The sequence below is a fragment of the Catharus ustulatus genome, chromosome 1 (assembly GCF_009819885.2).
Source record: "Catharus ustulatus isolate bCatUst1 chromosome 1, bCatUst1.pri.v2, whole genome shotgun sequence".
NCBI lineage: Eukaryota > Metazoa > Chordata > Aves > Passeriformes > Turdidae > Catharus > Catharus ustulatus.
Genome location: NC_046221.1, coordinates 112855220 through 112874021, shown reverse-complemented (window position 1 = coordinate 112874021; position 18802 = coordinate 112855220). Strand labels below are relative to the sequence as shown.

At 38.1% G+C, this 18802-nt stretch overlaps 1 protein-coding gene across 2 annotated transcripts in view; it reads right to left on the bottom strand.

Annotated features, from left to right (window-relative positions):
- Window positions 1–2219: 2219 nt before the first annotated feature.
- TTC39C (tetratricopeptide repeat domain 39C) overlaps window positions 2220–18802 on the bottom strand; it is a 37172-nt gene continuing 20589 nt past the window's right edge. For both annotated transcript variants that reach the window (XM_033083092.1, XM_033083170.1), the window contains 8 exons: window positions 13181–13274; window positions 12265–12372; window positions 11673–11782; window positions 10889–11012; window positions 8194–8291; window positions 7188–7292; window positions 5430–5468; window positions 2220–4829 (listed from right to left, as the gene is read on the bottom strand). In XM_033083092.1, the coding sequence (XP_032938983.1) occupies window positions 4740–4829; window positions 5430–5468; window positions 7188–7292; window positions 8194–8291; window positions 10889–11012; window positions 11673–11782; window positions 12265–12372; window positions 13181–13274 (768 nt within the window). In that variant the 3' untranslated portion in view covers window positions 2220–4739. The remainder of the gene's footprint in view (window positions 4830–5429; window positions 5469–7187; window positions 7293–8193; window positions 8292–10888; window positions 11013–11672; window positions 11783–12264; window positions 12373–13180; window positions 13275–18802) is intronic.

Sequence of the window (18802 nt, the reverse complement as noted above, 5' to 3'; positions counted from 1 at the left end):
TTCTCACATTATCTCTTCAGTCCTAGAGAGTGACAACACAGATGATAATATTTAAAACATTAAATATTCATATGTTATGACTTGTGAAACTAGGAAGAAGAGCTTCCTATAGAAAGAATATTTAAAGACTATATATATGAGAAGTAGAAAATGCATCATTTTTGGAGGAGGGAGAGCAATCCAAAGCCTAGATTTTCTGTACTGAGAGCATAAGAAAGCAACATGCCTTGATAAAGGCACTACACATACCTGAGTGCAAAAGTAGCCATGATTTCTTTGAAACCATCCTCAACGAATACAGAGCAGAGGAGAACTTGGCACATTTGTTCCACTGGAAAACTTTCAGAACTCCAGGCTGCAAAGCTCTGCACAGCAAAAGCTTCAAAGATGCTTAAGTACAGATGTCATAAACAACAGAGAAATGTACTACCAGAGGTGACAGAACTGAAGCGTGAATCTCCATAAACATTTGAAAAGGCTGCATAAAATTGTGTTGTCTGAAATTAAAGAGCAGCTATAGGAAAAAATATGCCTGGAAACTAATTCACTATGTTGGGATTTAAATCCTGGTTTTGGATGCCTTTAAGAGCAATGTATCAGGTACTTAACTAACACACATCACCCCTTTGGACCTGTCAGCCCATAAGCAGCCTGCCCAGATGAGGTCATTGCCTTGTCCTACCACCTTTTGCCCCTTTCCACAAGTAACAGCTTCCAGACAATGTTGAAATCTAAGAACCTGGGCAGAAATTCAGCAAATCAAGGTCCCAGATAAGCCTCAGAAAAGGGATGAGGTCATTCATTAACTGGAAAGAAGTCTATGTCCCACCAATACAACTATCTTTTTTCAATACAGTAAACATACTGCTTTTAGTGAAAGACTGGGAGGTCCTTATTACAAAAATTATTTTGCTTAGCAAATTCTGACAATCTCTCTCCCTTCTCAAATCCTCAACTCAAACAAGTAATTTTTTTTCCTTTTAATCTCCTTCCCTCTGCCCACCTGGGCATCTCCTCTAAGTAAACACAGCTTGCCAGAAATGCCTGAAGAGCACTGACCAACAGCCAGTCCTGCTGAGCTTAACAGATTACTTGACTGGAACACCATCATGGAATAGGTCACATCAAAAGATAAGAAGCACTTTGGAAAAACCAGCAATGGAAAAATTAGGGCTAACAGTAAGACAACTGCATATGAACTCCCCATGGCTGACTCTCACTGGTGGTTAAAACACAGGGGTTCAGTAGATTGCGAAGATCTTGGACAATTGTGCAAAGGGGGTCTGAGCAGAAGCAGGAAGAAATATGTAACTAATATGCACCTACCCTGGTAACCTGTGGTGGGTCCAGCTGTGGGGTCCAAACACACATCAAAAAAGTGATCAGAAATAGAAATAATTTAGCATTTAATTCTGGAAAGGCTGCCTCAAGTTTAATTTCTGTGTGGTAGGAAATGGGTGGAGAAGAGGCCAGGTGAGCAGGAACACTTTTCACCATCTCCTAACAATGGCACACTTTTGTGACTTGAACAAGTCTATTACTCCTACATTTCACTTGTTTGGGATTGCATAACTTCTAATGGAAGTGCTTCCTACTACTGCTGGTGTTTCACAATGACTGCTGGAAAGGGAAGCTGAGTGCTGAACAGGCTACTCTGCTTTCACCCCAGTGCAAGGTTTGATCAGCCCTACACCAACCTAACACCTGCTCCTGTTCAGACTTCAGCAGGCACAGAGCAGTTCTTAAACACAAGTACAATCAATGGCTGTTGCAAGCTGAAAAGCAATTCAGTACAGTATTTGGGGAATTTTATTTAGGAATAAAGCATAACTAGAAGATGAAACAAGCATTCAAAGTCAGAGAAGAAATTAATGTGCTTGCTTTAGAGTAAATTAGAAACTATTTTCAAAGGTGTAGGAATGCAATAAATACAATTGTATGTGGTTCTTTTTCTTCAATGAAGAACAAGTGAATTTGATGTCTTAAAAATGTGTCTTAAAGCTCCTTCACTCTATGGCTGAACTCAACATGACATGTAACTCACTTGCTAATCCAGGAGACTGTAATTATACTGAAAGAACAAAGACGGGGGTAGCAATTGCTGAGGAGAAAACTTTGTTACAGAGTCACTTAACATCCCAGATGTTTTCCCAGTACTTGGAATCATCTTGTTCAAGAGGCCACCAATTACAAGTCAAACTCAAGAAGCAAAGGAAAAATTCATGTCCACATTTCTTTTAATTTTACTCAGAAATATAAAAGTGCAAGTTCTGTAAATTAACAACATTTACAGTACATCACAATAAATATGCCACCTTGTGACATCTAAAAATTCTAGTTATTTATTTGAAATGACTTGTACTGAGATAAAAATTGCATCAACATCAACAAAAAATACCTGTCCCAGTAAAGATGGCCTTAATATATTAATTAGCAAGATGCATATTCCATTATTGCTATTAGACCATGCCTCCGAGTTCCACGGTATAAAAACTTACTAGTTTACACAAAAGACCATTGATTTTTTTCTCATCACAGGCACAATCTAACATGAAAATAATTCTGCCATATACAGTGTAGGAGGGTCTCCTACGAGGACGGGGGGAAAATAATTAATACAGAAACATACAGTTGTGATGATTTGCTAAGCCCACAGGAAAGCTGCACTTTGCACAGAGTTATTGAACTGTTACATGAACATATAGTGTCTTTCTATACCCACTCCTAGCCTGGTGAGAACAGGCCTTTTAATAAATTTACTACAATTTTCTAGCTACCTCCAAGTATGCAGACTCTAAATATCCCAACACAAATCGCATGCAGGTGCTTTGTGTCCTGAACAGCCAAGTCTCACATCATATTTAAGGAGTGTATTTAAAAAGAATTCTGCCAGTAGCTGCACCATTCCCAGCTATTTACCCAGAACAGACTGTCTGATTGAAAAATATTAGAAGTCAGATGGGACAAAATAAGATTTCAAGTACATTATAACCCATTTTTAAAATAATTATTTGAACTCTAAGCAGTCACTATATACATATACAATATAACATTTTATAGTCAATACTTATTTGGATTGACCAAATAAAGTTGAACACTCATTTATGACTCTATTACTGTCAAAATGGAATAAAAAAACCCCAGTCTACTACCTGTAACACACCTAGATTATAGAAAAATAAAACTGCTTTTTTAAAGAGTTCCTCCTCTCCTTCAGAAACTGCAACAGAAGAGTTAAACTGCTCTAGGAATGCCTTTCATAGCAGAACTGTGTCTTTCTAGAGAGAAATAAAAGTGTCTCAACCATTTCATTTGGCCTACCAAACAGGACATTGTTTCTCCCCTCCATATCAGTCTTGCCTTAGATGTAACCTCAAAAGCAAATCAATGAAGGTTGGGTATGGGCAAATTCTAGAACTTTGGCAACATAGTCTACAAAAAGGTAAGAAGAAACAAAAAAAAGAACCAACCAAAAAAAAAAAAAAAAGAAAGGCTTAAGCTAAGGAACTGTTTAAGGCAACCTGACCAAAGTAAAGATAAGGCTTTTGGATAACTATTTCCAAGGATATCCAGTTTTCTTAGCTTTGCAAAGCAACATAATTCAACGAACTTTATGGTCAGATTTCCATTCATAAGCTTCTTTAAAAAAATATTTTCCTTCCTAGATAACATTAGCTGAATATAAAACATAAGGAAATACTACACATTACAGACAAAAATTTTAAAAAAGCTACTGATAGCACACTGATGGCCAAGTATTAAAAATGATACGGTCATGACAAAAGTTTAGGCTCTCTGAGGTATTTCAATAACTTAACATCACCGGCTTGAAATACTATACAGAGACCAAAGATATTGTAATGTTGGTGTAACCAATTTGGTATAAGCAAAGCAGATTTGTGGGTTGGCATTTTGTTTGGTTGCAGGTTTTTTAAATACCTTTTAAAGTTCACTGCTATAAGGATCCAGTAGTTTGAATAAAAAACATGGAAAATCTTAAAACGATATCCAGAATATAAGAGCCAAAATAAGAACTGCCCAAGCAGTAGCTGCATGTCAAAGTATTTGTCTGGAATGTACCAGAAGCAAAGAACTTAAATACTGACATCATTTATATCACAAAAATGAGCTGGGTTGGGAGGGAAGGGATAAAGAATAAAAAGGGGTGAGAGGTTTAAAATTCACCATCATGAGGTAACTGGCGTAAGCCACTAAAATTTAGTAAGATCTGCTTTTTGTGGCTGAAGTTTTCCTCCTCCTCCTGTGTACTGGCCAATATTTGGAGAAAAAGGAGTATTCTGACCATTTCCAATTTCGACACTTAAATCAATTACTTTTATTGCATTATTCTAATCAAACCAAAAGTGCTCCGCCTGGCAAATTTTAATGTAGATCTGTTTTAAAAGGTAAAAATCAACCTTGCTAATGTTGTTCAAGTACATCATGTGCTTATTTAGGCTCACCCACAGAGTTGCAAGTAATTGTGTTCAGCTTGGTTTGAAGAAAATAAAAAATCAAGAGTTAAAAACACAAGGTCACTTAACCTTCTTCCGGGTTGATTTACCTTTAGTTAAAATTGTAATGTTTTTACTCAGCCATACCAACTCTGACCATAGTAGGAAAGTGTCTCTGGCACAAGTGGTTTTTCAGAAGAAAAGCTGGACTTCCCAACAGCTCTTTCTTCTGCTTCATCCTAAAGTGCAGGAACTGTGGGAAAGGATAGCAAGCCTTCCTGTCGGTCACTGGGGAACCACTTCCCTTAGAGAGGCTAAGGCTGCGTGTATGCGGACGTGCAATCTGTTCTCAAAGTCATAGCCAGAAAATTCCTCCTGCGGGAAAAAAGAAAACAAGGAAAAAAACCCACAAATATACCTACTAGCCTCCTTCACTTCAGGATATGAAGATAATTTTGCCATTAATGCTTAAAAAAATCATGTTACAAGAGAGTCCAAAGAAGTGAACTGGTGATTGCACGTTGCAATAGCCCTACATTACCCATAGCAAAGGAATTACTACAGAAATTCCAGGTTGGTAAAGAGAGCAGATTGGAGCCCACATAGTTGAAGAGAACCTGAAAGGTTCTACTAATCCAAAAGCTCCAGAAAATCCCAAAAGGACCAAGGCAGGAACAGACAAGGAATGGAGAATTGTAATTTTCAAAGTTTTTGTAGCCAAATCTTAGTTGGAAAACTTATCAAGGTTCTAACACTGCAGGAGTGATGTAGGCTCTATGTGATGGCTGACCTAGCAGCACACATGAATGTGTGCCATGCACATTGATGCACATCTATGTGACAGGAGTTGTAGAATACAGTTGAGGGACACCACCACCTAACATGCACTCTCCCTATGCCAAACCCCCAAAAACACAACCTCCCAAATGCCCTTTCATCTCAGATAGTTAAATTAGAAAATGCCTTAGTTTTTACCTTGGCTTGGAGCAGTAAGGTTTTGCCTCTTGGCACAGTCTACAAAAAGACAAACATTGCATTGGAAACACATCTCAAATGTTACAGAAAATACTTTAAATAAATGAGCTGGTGAGACTGGAGTAGCATCTCTACCTTTGAAAAACATGCTGAGCAGACAAAAATCTCTCAAATTAGGAAACTGAAAATACTAATGAGGCACCCAGGAGAAGCACTATTATGTATTTCCAGTCTTCTACAGAAAATGAGAAATAATAGAAATCATAAAATCCTATTCCCTTCTCTTTCTTAACCATTATGGAGCTCTAGCACGACACCCCAGCTACTAAATTAAATTTTGTATAAACAAGATCCACTCACCTCTAGTTCTAGCTCTTGCTTTCCCCTACTCCATCCCACTTTATTGAAGTCAAGCATCATGTACCACCTCATTTTCTGAGTGCCACGAGAGGGAGTTACCTCCACATCCTTCATACGCTAAATGCTACCACAGCTCCTCCAGCCGAGGTTTGTTCAGCCCTCAAACACCCTACGTGAGGCATATTCAGTTACTGTGTGCTCATGCTGCATGTAAAGCAGGAAGAAGGAAGGACTGCTCTCACATTCTTCAAATCTTAACATACCTTCACTACCCACCACATTTTTTGGGTTTTTTTTAGAAACACTTGACATGATCAAATTTAAACATGAATGTGGAAAGAAAGGCAGCAGGAATATTATGGGACTCAGATTTTCCTTCCAGACTTAAAGGCCCAGTTCTAAGTCTTAGGGCAGCAGGATTTTCAAAAAGAAAATTTGTTTTAAAAGCATTTTCTAGTTCTGTCCTTTGTCATAATTGTTTTTATTGAAAGATCTTCCTCTCCTTCCCCCTTTTAAGGGGAAGGTTCAACACAGCTATATAAACCTGACAACACCAAAACCAACTGAAGCAGAATCTTAAGAATATGAGACACTATCAGCCCAACTATTTCTTACACTACATACAGTGAAGGGGGGTTCAGGTGACTCCCCCATAACCACTTCTCCCCCGTATCTGCCATATCAACACAAGGTAGCATGAACTCCAAGGACTGGGGTTACACATCTGAGGAGGGGAACGGCACCAAGAGCGCTGCACAAGTTGCTCTGGTTTAAGATTCTCTGAGGTAGGGTATGTGCAAAGACCTGAACAATTAAATGTACTGTCAGCCAAGCTATTTGGATAATCTGAAAGCCAAGTGGATTATTTTCTTCCTCATCCTGAACACAAAACCCTCACACTACTCAGGGTGGAAGTCAAAATGCCCACACAAACAGCTTTAATGGAATTTAAATGACTAAAAAAAAAACCACTTGCTATTTTAGGAAGGCATCAAATTCTATTTGGAGAGGATAAGTACAGGTGAACTTTGAATGGCATCCAACAGGATATTAAATAGGTAAGAAAAGGACCCTAGGCATCTACCACACTAAATACCACCTACAGACAAGAAATCCCTGTCTATCCAGGGCATTCTGGCCAGGCCTTTGTTGCTACCAGCAGCAGGAACACTCTCAATATTGAAAAACTAAAACATTGTGACCTAAAACACATTCCATTTCTTGGATTGAACCCAGTTCCTCCACAAAGTTGTAAATTTTTTTTAGGGTAGGTATAAAGCAAATTTTTAAAATTTAATATGCATAGCCACCCACAAACTTTGTTTCATTCTTTGTGCATAGTGGTATGTTGACTCCTTCCACTACTTTTGTAAGTTTAAAAATAGGTCATGCTATTACCTCTGGATTGTCTAACAAGATACAGCCAAGTTCATAGCAAGCATATGGCTGGACGTACAAGTTGCTTTGACGGCAGAGTTCATCTTTAGCAGCTCGCTGAAAGTACTGTAAAAAATGAAAGGAAAAAAATAAACCAAAGACTGCAGAAGTACATTAAAATTGACTGCTTGTTACTTCCAAACAATGCAGAAACATCATTCAAGTTTCAGCTGCAGAAATCAGCCAAAGCTAAAATGAGAATACATTAAAAATTTACAATGGTATAGATTCCTAGATGTTTTTACCAACACTACTGTATCAAGACAAAATGATTAGTCTGGAGTTTACTAAGTATTATTGTGACTGATTCAGGAGTTTTCCGACTTCATATTGAAAAAAATATTAGCTCTAAGAAGAAACTGTGACATCAAAGATGAAGCACTCAGATCATTTAATGTATGTTTGAGAGAAATGGGGCAGGGGGAAGGAGGGTTTAAAGCCAGCATCTTCTGCTCATATGAACAGCATTCTATTTTGGGGAAGAAAAAGGAGAGTTGCACCTACAGATCAAAATCTGGAGTGGTGGCAAAATTATTCTTTGGTATGTCCTAATAATCAAACCCTTCTCTCTAACATGTCCAGAGAAGCAGCAGCAAACCTCTGCTTTTAAAAGATCAATCTTCAAGATACTTTAAAAAAAAATTTAATTTTCGTTGGTGGACAAAGTACATCTAGCAGAGCAAGAACTTTTCTCTTATTCTTCCCAGCTTCCCCTTAACTCTTGTACTACAAACCACTTTAACTGCCATGTTCATTCAACAAAGCCAATTACTTTAACAGCACAGAATATAATGAAGATATGTTAAATCAGAAGATTTTAAAAGAAACTCTGTTAGAATTCACAAACCAGAATGATCAATGAAAAATGAATTACTTGCTTAACACTCTTACTCAAAACTATTCACTGTTTTTAAAAAGTAGTTTATAAAATAGGAAAAATGGTAGAAATTACCATTTAACTACTTACCTGAATAGCATCTTCAGAATTTCCTAAACATTTATGTATGGCACCAAGAAGCAAATTCCTCAAACCAGCAGCTGATGAATCATCCACATCATGACAAGCTTAATGAAAAGATTCCAGTAAACAAGGCGGACTGAAATACTTTCTTAGACAAGAACTGTGATTTACATTGTCTTTTAGTCTGATATTTAAATTTTACCAGAAAAAGGAGATGCTAGTAACATTAATAGAAAGCCAAGTAAGTTGTTTTCTTTTAAATAAAACCCATTCTGTACGAACGTCATCAAGAAATCTGTCACTCATGAGAGCAATTCCTAACAGGAATGAATGTACTGCAGTCAAAGGCAGTTGGTGTGCTCCTCTCACAAGAGGAGGACTGATCTGTACTGATCTTTGAAATATCCACTAAAAAGGTAAAGTTAAGAAACAATCATCTCCTTCTAAAGTTACAGGACATGTTTGTCCCACATCTTTAAAGAAAAACACATAGTCCAAGTTAGAAGGAGCACTGGGCAAGCAATTCAGACAAACCTGACTTTTCTGAACTGAAGTCAAGTGACAGACACACAAAAATTTGTACTGGATTTAAGAACCCAGACTCGGGGTGTTTTGGCATCACAATTCTCAGTGATGATGGGAGGATGAGGTTAATTTGCCAGACCTTTGCCAGATCTAGGGACAGACTGTGCCTCAGTTGAGTAGTGCTCTGTTTCCAGGAAAAACTGAATCACAATGCATGGAACCCTTTCTAAACAAATCAGACTCCATTTTGATCAAGTTGTTAATGCCAGCCAGTTCTGCTAAATCAAGGCAAGTTCCATGAGGAGCCATTGCTCAAACTAGCAAACCAGCCCCTCCAGGAAGGGGAGAATACAGAGCTTTTCATCCCATAACTGCTGTGTCTGGAGCAGTGCAGCTCCCTAAACATTCTGCCTCATACCATAAACCCTGCCAGATCTTAACCAGCTCTGCATTCACAGCACAGATAATCCACAACCCAAAGAAGCCACCTATGGATAACTACAAGGTGGCATCATGAAGTATTTGCATTGTCATCTCTCATGTGGATTACAAGTCTCGAATTACTTGGCATTTTACTTACAGAGATGCAAGTGGATACAAATTAATTCCTTTAAGTCAAGTTCTAGCCTTGAGGAAAGCCTGGAAATCCACCCCAATAAATTACAATCCAATCGTTCATGACAAGAGGAAACAAATGTGGGAAAAAAGACCCCTATTATTCTTGTTTTTGAAATACACATAAGATGCATAAATAACACTCCCTGCAGAGAAAACCTTCAACCAGGGATGGCTGATGCAGACATATTTGTCAGTGTCAAACTTAAAGCAGTGTATCTGTGAATTTGAACCTATACTGCTATTTCACCTCAAAATGTGAACCACTGACTGGAAGCTTACACGAGGGAGACCTACACTGCCTCTGAGTGTGCAGGAGAGAATACAAACTCCTTGCACCCTCTAAAACTGACTGCTCTGAAGGCAAATGACAGCAAAAAAAAAAAATCTAGTTTATCTTGATGTAAGTAAATCTGATTTTGAAGGCTACCATTACCTTTGTGGCTAGAAAACTAGGGATCTGAATATGACCTATTGCCATCATGCAATTTAAATGGGTACGTTATCTCAAAACTGGAGCAAACACACTACTAGTCCTCACTCTTGATTTCAAGACTGGAGTTTTCTAAAATTTCACAATTAAAAAAAAAAAAGCACCTCATGACAAACAATTTTTGTTTTATTTTCTAAATGAGTAAGTAATAATTAGAGGATTTTAGAATGGTTTGGGATCTTAAAGACCATCTAGCTTCCAGCCCCCTGCCATATGCAGGGACACCTTTCAGTAGATCAGGTTGCTCAGAGCCTCCTCCAGCCTGTCCTGGAACACTCACAGGGATGGGACATGCACCGATTCCCTGGGCAACCAGCTCCAGTGCTTCACCACCACACAGCACTCCAGGTGGGATCTCACCAGAGCAGAGGGGCAGAATCACCTTCCTGCACCTGCTGGCCACACTCCTTTCCATGCAGCCCAGGATGCAATGGGCTGCCAATGCCCATTGCCAGGTCATGCTGAGCTTCTCTTCAATCACCTTCAAACTGTTTGCAGAATGCAAACAAGAGTGACTGCTGGATGGAGTGAGAAGCACTGAACACTTCATGGTACACACTGTGACTAAAAGCTTCACAGACACCCTAAGTCAGTAGGAGACTAAGGAAGAGGCAACCATTCACCACCAAGGTCCCAGGAGAAACAGAACACCTATCATGTCATAGAATCTCACAAGCAACCTATTTCCTCTTAAAAGAAAACTGACATGCAGGAATGAATAGGTAGTTTTTGGGTTTTTAAAATTTTGTTTCTGGGTTTAAATGAGTTACACTTTGCTTAGTGACTTGGAACAGTAACTATCATGCATTTGTTTCATTTTAAACAATGATTAACAAACAGCTATATGCATCACGCAGTTACAACTTCTCCCAAAAACTTGTAAAAACAAAGCATTTAGGCTGAATTGTAATGGATCATTATTCTTTCGTCACTCACCTGTATTTTGCTATGACACATGCAAACAAGTTAAAATTTTCATGCTATGGCAATTAGCTACTCCACACAACAGCACAAACTCATACATCTCATTTTAAAATGTAAAGAAATAAATCAAAGAGCCATATATACCTTGACTCATATGCTGTAAGTTCGAGAGGGAACAGTTTGGAAGGGCTTTCCATAAGTATAACACTTCAATGGATGCCAGGACACAGAGCTCTTTGGTTGGCATTTGTTTCCTAAATCTATCTGCCTGCAAAGTGGGAGAAAGTAGGAAGGGAGATCCATTATTTGTTCTTTTAGAGGGAATGTGATATTCAGAAACAATGTATCACAAACACTAATTTTAACTTTTATAAAGTCACCCAACAATTTTATCAAAATAAAGTCAGTGGTACCTTAATCTAAAAAATTAAAATTAAAATCTTTAAAGTAATTTAAGGGTCTGCATACTGATCAAAATTAAAACCTCCTTGTATGCAGCCTGACTGGGTTTGACTGTATTTCACAGTCCCATACACACTGACTGGATGCTGAGACAGTACCATCTGCAAGATCATCAGCTCAGAGCTATTTCCTAAACAACTCCTAGCTCTCAAAAACAACTCAGGCTTTCACAAACAAGACAAGATAGAAAGGAATAAGAAAGGCAAAGCTAGAAGGAAAATTACTAAAGCAACTACAGTATCATGTATTTTTATCTTTAATAATTACTTTAATTGTAGAGTGAATAGCTAATTCACACTTCCTTTGTTAGGTCCTTCAAATGACACTTTTCCCACCCTATTCCTTCCCACAAATTCTACAGAAGCAGCACAGCAGAAAAGAGATACATCCTGCTAAAGAAAATACTGAACTAAGAACTGAACTGTCATCACTGTACCAAAACAAGTCAGCCTATGCAAAAACTAACCTTTTTCACTGAGAATTGTTCAATCTGATTGTTTTTTCTTTTGAAAAGCTTCTGAACTTCCTTGAACACATTCTGAGCACCACTGATATCACCAGTGGCTCCTTGACACACTGCAAAAATACATAACAAAAATACATTAACAGTACTGGCATATGAAACTGGAAAAATTAAGATTAGATATCATAGAGTCACAGAGAAAAACCTCCACACACTTACCTTCAGAAAGTTATCTAGATCGAGGATTTGATCAACATGGTAATCTCAACTCCTCCAGGTACCCTCTGCATTCATTAAAAAGTCAGTACTACTTTTTATATCCATTAGAAGAAGTAATACCACCAAGCTTGTAAAGGGGTAATAATTCTATCTCTATGGAGAGGGACGTACAGACAGGCAGGTACACGTATGAGCATGCAAGTGTTCATTATGGAAACAAACACAATTGTCCAAATCAAGCCTGGCACAAAGTTGCAGGTGCAGCAGGCAGTGTGGAAGGCACTACATGCACCAGCAAGTTTCCCAAAAGAAAACAGTGCCAAAACCTTACCACATCACTGACTTACCATTTACCCAACACCCTGGATATACTCACCTGCTGTTAAATAAGCATAGTAGCACTGGGACCACCTGGACTCATTTTTAAGCCTTTCAAAGGATTCAAACGCGTCTTTGAAGTTCATCTCTATCATGCTGCACCAACCTAAAAGCAACACTAATTTAAGTTCAGGGAAAGTACAGTAATTCAAACTCAGTGTCAACATTATTGAAACACACAGTTCTGTTGTGTTTGTTTTGTTATGAGAGCTGGAGCATGTTTAACAACTATAAAAGTAACTGGAAAATAAAAAAAAAAAACAAATGACATGCATTTAAATTCTGGATTAAATTTTCTGGGGCACTTTGAATTAGTAGATTCCATAGGAAATAATAAATCCACATTTCAGAGTAGGAACAAAATTATATGCCAAAAGCTCTCATTTTTAAATTTAGACACTACATTTTGTAGAATGCTGAAACTTACAAATTTACTACTTTTCCCCTTATTATTTTCTACTCTGACAAGATCCCATTTAAAGCTTGAAACAACCTATCTTTTTGACTATAAAGATGCAAATTAAGACCATACATCATATCCTTGTTATTGATAGAAGGAAATGAACACAAAATACAGACCCTGCTAACTGTGAAGCTTCACTAAACCGATTAGTTTTTGACACAGAGATGGGGAATCCTTAGACAAGTCAGATGAATTAATTTCTAATTTTATATAATAGTCAGTAGGCTAACAGTTTGCCATTGATTCCACGGTCTACTCTCTGATTTTGCATCACCTTGCAGATAATTTTATTATGAAAAAGTGTTGAAGTCTACTTGTCTAAACAAGAATATTATTACCATAATGTAAAACCTTTCTAAAAATCCTAGTAAGAAGTCTCCAATTTGTTTACTGAAGCTGCCAGCCAAAACTTGAACGTGAGCTATTTATGGTGTAAACACATCCAACGTACCTATTTCATACAAGCAGACATGCTGAATCTCCCTTTGGTCTGTTGCAAGTTCCAAAGCAGTATGAAACGAGGCCAAGGCACTATTAATTTGGCACTAACAAAAGTGAAAGAAAAAGAAAAAAAATTCAGACACCTAAGATTTAAAATTTGTTGGATAATTAAATTTTGATATAGAAAAAAAATCATATTTTTTTTAATAGGTAGTTAATAAAAATTAGAGTAGAGGAATGTAATACTGTAATAGCAGGCAGGTCAGATGATGTCTCAACCTTCTGCCCTAAAAACCAGTGACTGTATTTCCCCTATGTGCTATTAAGTCCAAAATTCATTGGGTTTGTGCAGTAAGCTTTAAGTAACCTCACTTTTACTAGTCATTCCACCTTTAAAAGTCATATTTGTAGCATCTGCCGATGAAGTTCAGCTTTCTGCACAAGAGGATACCTTTAGTGTTTGATTTCATTTATTTTGAACTTTTCACCTCTTCCCATACCCCTCAGAAACCCCTTTAAGCAACAGTTACTAGAGAATTCATAAATGCTGCATGGCAGGTAAGAAGATAAAAAAGCATACGAGAGAAAAAGCATTTTGATAAAATCATTTGCTAGCAACAGTTTAGCAAAAACAGCTGTAATTCTTTTTCTAAGAATTACAGTTCTTCTGACTACCTGGTTTTCCCAGTCTAGGATGGGACCTCTCCCTATTAATCATCATAGGGGGGGAGATGAAAAATCAATATTTAATTAGCTTTAAACATACTATATATTCCAATACAGCCTATACCAGCTTTAATATTGGTTCAGTATTTATTTTCACATACATTTGCTATAATTTATACAACAAGAATTTTTAAGCCCCTCTCTGCTCACTAAGCATGTGAGCAAAAGAAACCTTTGAAAATGCAAATGCACCATCTATGCCAGCATAACTGAATTTAAAAATTCCTACAAAAATCTGCAGTATTGTAGTTAAGTCCAGGAACACAGAGAGCTCTGAAATTATTGTATTAGGTTTTTTCCTTTGTCTCATCAGGGAAAACTGATTTAGTTGCTAAGGAATTATTTAACTGTAAATAATACACATGGCATCAAGACAGTACAACTGACTGCACAGGGAGCTACAGGTGTATCAGTATAAACACTGTACACTCAGAAAGTACAACAGTGATTGAAATAAAATGTTTGCTGGCAAGGCAGAAGAATATGCAACACAGAAAGACAGGTGAGTTATATTTGCCCTCAAAACTATCAGGGAGCCTGAGCCAGGTACACCTTGTTCACTTCTGTAACACCACATTAACTTCACTGATGCTGTATCACCCCAACACAACTTCCCAAAAAGTAACTGCTATGGGCCCAGTCTTACAGGAAAAAAGAAATAAAATAACATCACTTTAGAACTTTATTTCTGTGCTGGGAATTCAAAAGCACTGTAAAATCTATCTTTTCATAGACTTCAACAATTCTGAGGAAAATGACCAAAAAAACCAAAAAGAAAATCTAAATATTTAGTCCTCTTCAAAGGTACACTGCCTTCTAAACCCCTAACCATTCTGAAATAGAAATCACTTATTCCATACAATGACTATTGGCAATCAACTCATTGTACACCTGCTGGGGCAGCACAAGAAAGACTGACCACCTGGCAATATACAAGTCCAGTTTGTTGAATATTCAAATCTTCTATAACCCAACTCTAATTCTCTAGATCTATTAAGTGTTTTGACATCTGTGTAAGTTTTCCTTCGGCATCAAGCTAATTTAAGTATGTTTCAGAGACATTAATTAATAATTAAAGTTTCAATCATCTCCAGGGATTGCAGCACCATCCTGGAATATGAATTACTACTCTTGGTGTTAATTCTTAAATCAATTACTATCTGTTTACTGTTTAAAAGAACAAAGAGAATTATTAAGAGTCCTAAGTGTAACATCCTGGCTGCACCTGAAATTGATGCTCTTGAGATTTATAAATACATATACACACAGGTAATTCCTTCCATAGGCATCACTCACACCTCTCTTGCACATAATATAAAGACAAAAAACCACTAACCATAAAACATGTAAAATACAGAACCACACAACCATAAAGAGGATTAATAAACCTAATGTGAGTAGTCTTACATTTCTGGACTTCAGATTAAAATTAAAAGCAGCCCAACCCAACAACTAAGCATTTACAGAGCTTACCAAGACAAGGAGGCTTCCAATGACAGCACACACTTCCCCAGAGTTGTTCTGAAATGTCAGGACAACTTCCCTCCCCCAGAACACCTCTATTCTCAACTACCACTCTGAATTCATAAAGCTTTTAAGAAATCATGCTCAGAAATAAGGGGAAACTAAAAATCAACATCTAAAAGTTAACAATTTACACCAGAGGAGGGACATTATACAGATATTTCAAAGCCTATACTTTCCATTCCTTAACACACTAAAACCCATTTTTCCTTAGATAAATCACAAAATCAAACTAGAATAAAACTAGGATTCTGTATTTTATAGCAACAAGTAACTAGAAAAGCCAGTACAATTCCTGAAAATAAACCTTGACATTACATGTCTTCAAATTTTACTTTAGACATCACAGTGATTTCCTTCCAGAAATCTAAGACTTCTCAATGCTTGTTATTACTTGTCTTCAGTCTACTTTTCTGTACCACACCTTCTCACCCCTAAATAAGAATGATGGTGCAGATACCATAACATCTACAAAAGGTAGCTAAAAACCAAGAGTGCTTGTCAGAATTACATTTACATGTTACCACTGCACATTTTCTGCAGCCTGCTCATCTAGCACACCTGAAAAGTACCCCAGTGCTCTGCCTGTCAGCTGGAGTCTTTGGTACTTTTTCCTTCAGACTATTTACACACACCTATACCAATGGAAAACATGGGTCAAGCCTCAGAACCCGAGGGATTTTTGCAGTCAGACATTTCTTGTTGTTTATGTTTACATAGTGTATATATATATTTTTATATATATTTATATACATATATATATACACACTCACACACACAACACACATAACACACAGGGAGTCTGCTATTTAAAGCAAAGCAAACCTTGTCCAGTTCATAACTTTGCCATTTTTGCTTTATGCCCTTACTGCTCTCCACATGAAGCTATCTGTGGAGAAACTGGAGGCTGAAAAGCAGAAATGGGTAAGATCCAGAATACCACCTCTCACTCTGCCTTCTCCCATGCTACCACCATGCCCATCTTCCACTACTGGCTACAAAACCACACCTGAATAGTGAAAAGTCCTGGTTTCAAAATTAAACTGGTATTTATTAACACCATTCTAGTATCAGACAATACACATTTAAAATGCGGGTGGCAATATTTTTACTTTCACAGTAATAAGAAACATCCACAGACAAAAACACCGTATTTCAGACCAGCGGGTTTCAGCCATTATACCAACTATATTTTTATATACCTTTTAGGCCTAAGTGTAAAACATAATTCTTGTCTGCAGTAGTTTAGCTTACATGAAATATCACTGCCAGCTTTAAAGGAAAGTTATTTCAAAGACTGAGATTGTCAGACCTTCACAAAGAAATACTTTGAGACTGGAATACATACCATATAATCACAAATCAAGCACAGAAATGTCCATAAAAGCAGTCTTAGTGAATTACGCAAAAGTCAGTAAAAATGCTACTTCTAATACATAGTCTCTTAACCTTCTCTTTGGAAAGAAAACAGCCCAGCAGTGCAACCTTTAACTTTCTGGTACACTTTCATTCCCATCTTCCCAGATTATCCTCCTTTTCTTTCCCTTAACTCGCTCAATTCAATAGCCTCTAAAAACTTTTTTTTTTGAAAATGTGGATCTGGGGAAAAAAAGCTGACAGAATCTGCCCCACATTTATTGCACCTGTAAGGCTACTTCTTTGAAAACTGAAGCCTGCTAAGGGTTTTACTGACTAATATCCATTTATGCTTTTTGAGGCACAAAGCATTATGCCAGTCCCATGGTGAATAATGTTCAGTTCATTTGTTTTTTTATAGACAGGAAGGTTTCACAGAGACTGTGCTTTCTCTCGGACTGCCTTCCTTGGTAATTTCCTCCTTTGTCAGATTTGTGTCTCACTGTCCAGTCCTGAATTACTGCTCCTGCCTTTTGAACAGTTTCCCTGTCTCCGAGTGTCCACGGGTTGAACTATTCTCCTTACTGTTTTCTTCTCCACAGAAAAGACACATACATACAGTATGAAGACTTCCTGATGGAAGCTGAATATACCATCAGCTGAAGGCCACAATAAAATGTATGCAGGATCAAAGGAAAAAAAATTTGGTGGACTGAGTGCTAGCAGGCTCTAACACAAACCCTACAACCATAAATGGAGCACACAAGGTCTTCTGAGTAACATCTATGGGGCCTTTTATCTATCTGTACTATTATACTCTGTCACAGAACTGTTACAAGATGATAGGTGTAAAAGAAAGACTCTAAAGTATATAATCTTCAGCTCAAGGTATGCTTTTAAGGGAATATAGGTTAAAACACAATTCTGGTAAGCCACCTGGAATAATATCCCATATCCACTGGAAAGAATTTGAATCTACCTGTGCAATAGCAGTTTCAAGGAAGGTCAAATAAGCACTTCCTAAGCTGTGCAGGAGCTCTCCTCACCCACATTGGATATGAGGAGGAAATTACAACTCAGCATATTAATCTGTAATGTGAGAATGTCTGTGCACTTCTGGTGCAGAATCACAGGATTGTTTAGGTTGAAAGAGATCTCCAAGATCAGTTCAACCTTTAACCAGTCACCACCCTGTCAACTAAACCACAGCCCTAAGAACCACATCCAGTCATTTCTGGAATACCTCAGGGAACACGATCCCACCACCTCCCTGTACAGTCTGTTACAATGCTCAACAACACTTTCTGTGAATAAATTACTCCTGATGTCCAAACTGAGCCTCCTCTAGCTCAGCTTCAGGCTATGTCCCTCATCCATGGCTCACTGCCAGGGAGAAGAGGCCAATCCCCAGCTGGCTACACCCTCCTTTCAGGCAATTGTAGAGAGTGGTAAGTAGCATCCTCTTCTTCAGACTAAACAACCCCAGCTCCCTCAGCTGCTCCTCAGAGGACTCGTGCTCCAGACCCTTCACCAGTTGTGCTGCCCAGCTCTGGACACGCCAACAGCCTCAATGTCTGTCTTGAATTGAGTGGTCCAGGACTGGACACTACTCAGAGGTGCAGCCTGACCAGTGTCCCCTCACAGGGGGACAATCGCTGCCCTGGCCTGGCTGGACACACTAATAGGTAATGGATGCTGTAAGACCAGTGCCCAGATTCAGGACACATGTAACCACACTGTGTTGGGCAGAAATCCAGTGCGGTTCCCCATGCCATTGCCACCAGTCACATTCCTTCCTTCGCTATTATGCCAACAGTATTTAAGCAAGTTAAGCTGGAAAAGCCCTACCAAAATCCAGAAGAGCCCAAGACACTTCAACCAGAACATTTGGATACAGCAAAACCTCTGTGAGAGCATCACTTGGAACAAAGAAATGATGGGGGGAGGGGGAAGAGGTTGTTGAATGGAAAAGCTCTCACGAAAACACACACACGAACAGCACAGGGACATTTTAATTCCTGGCAGC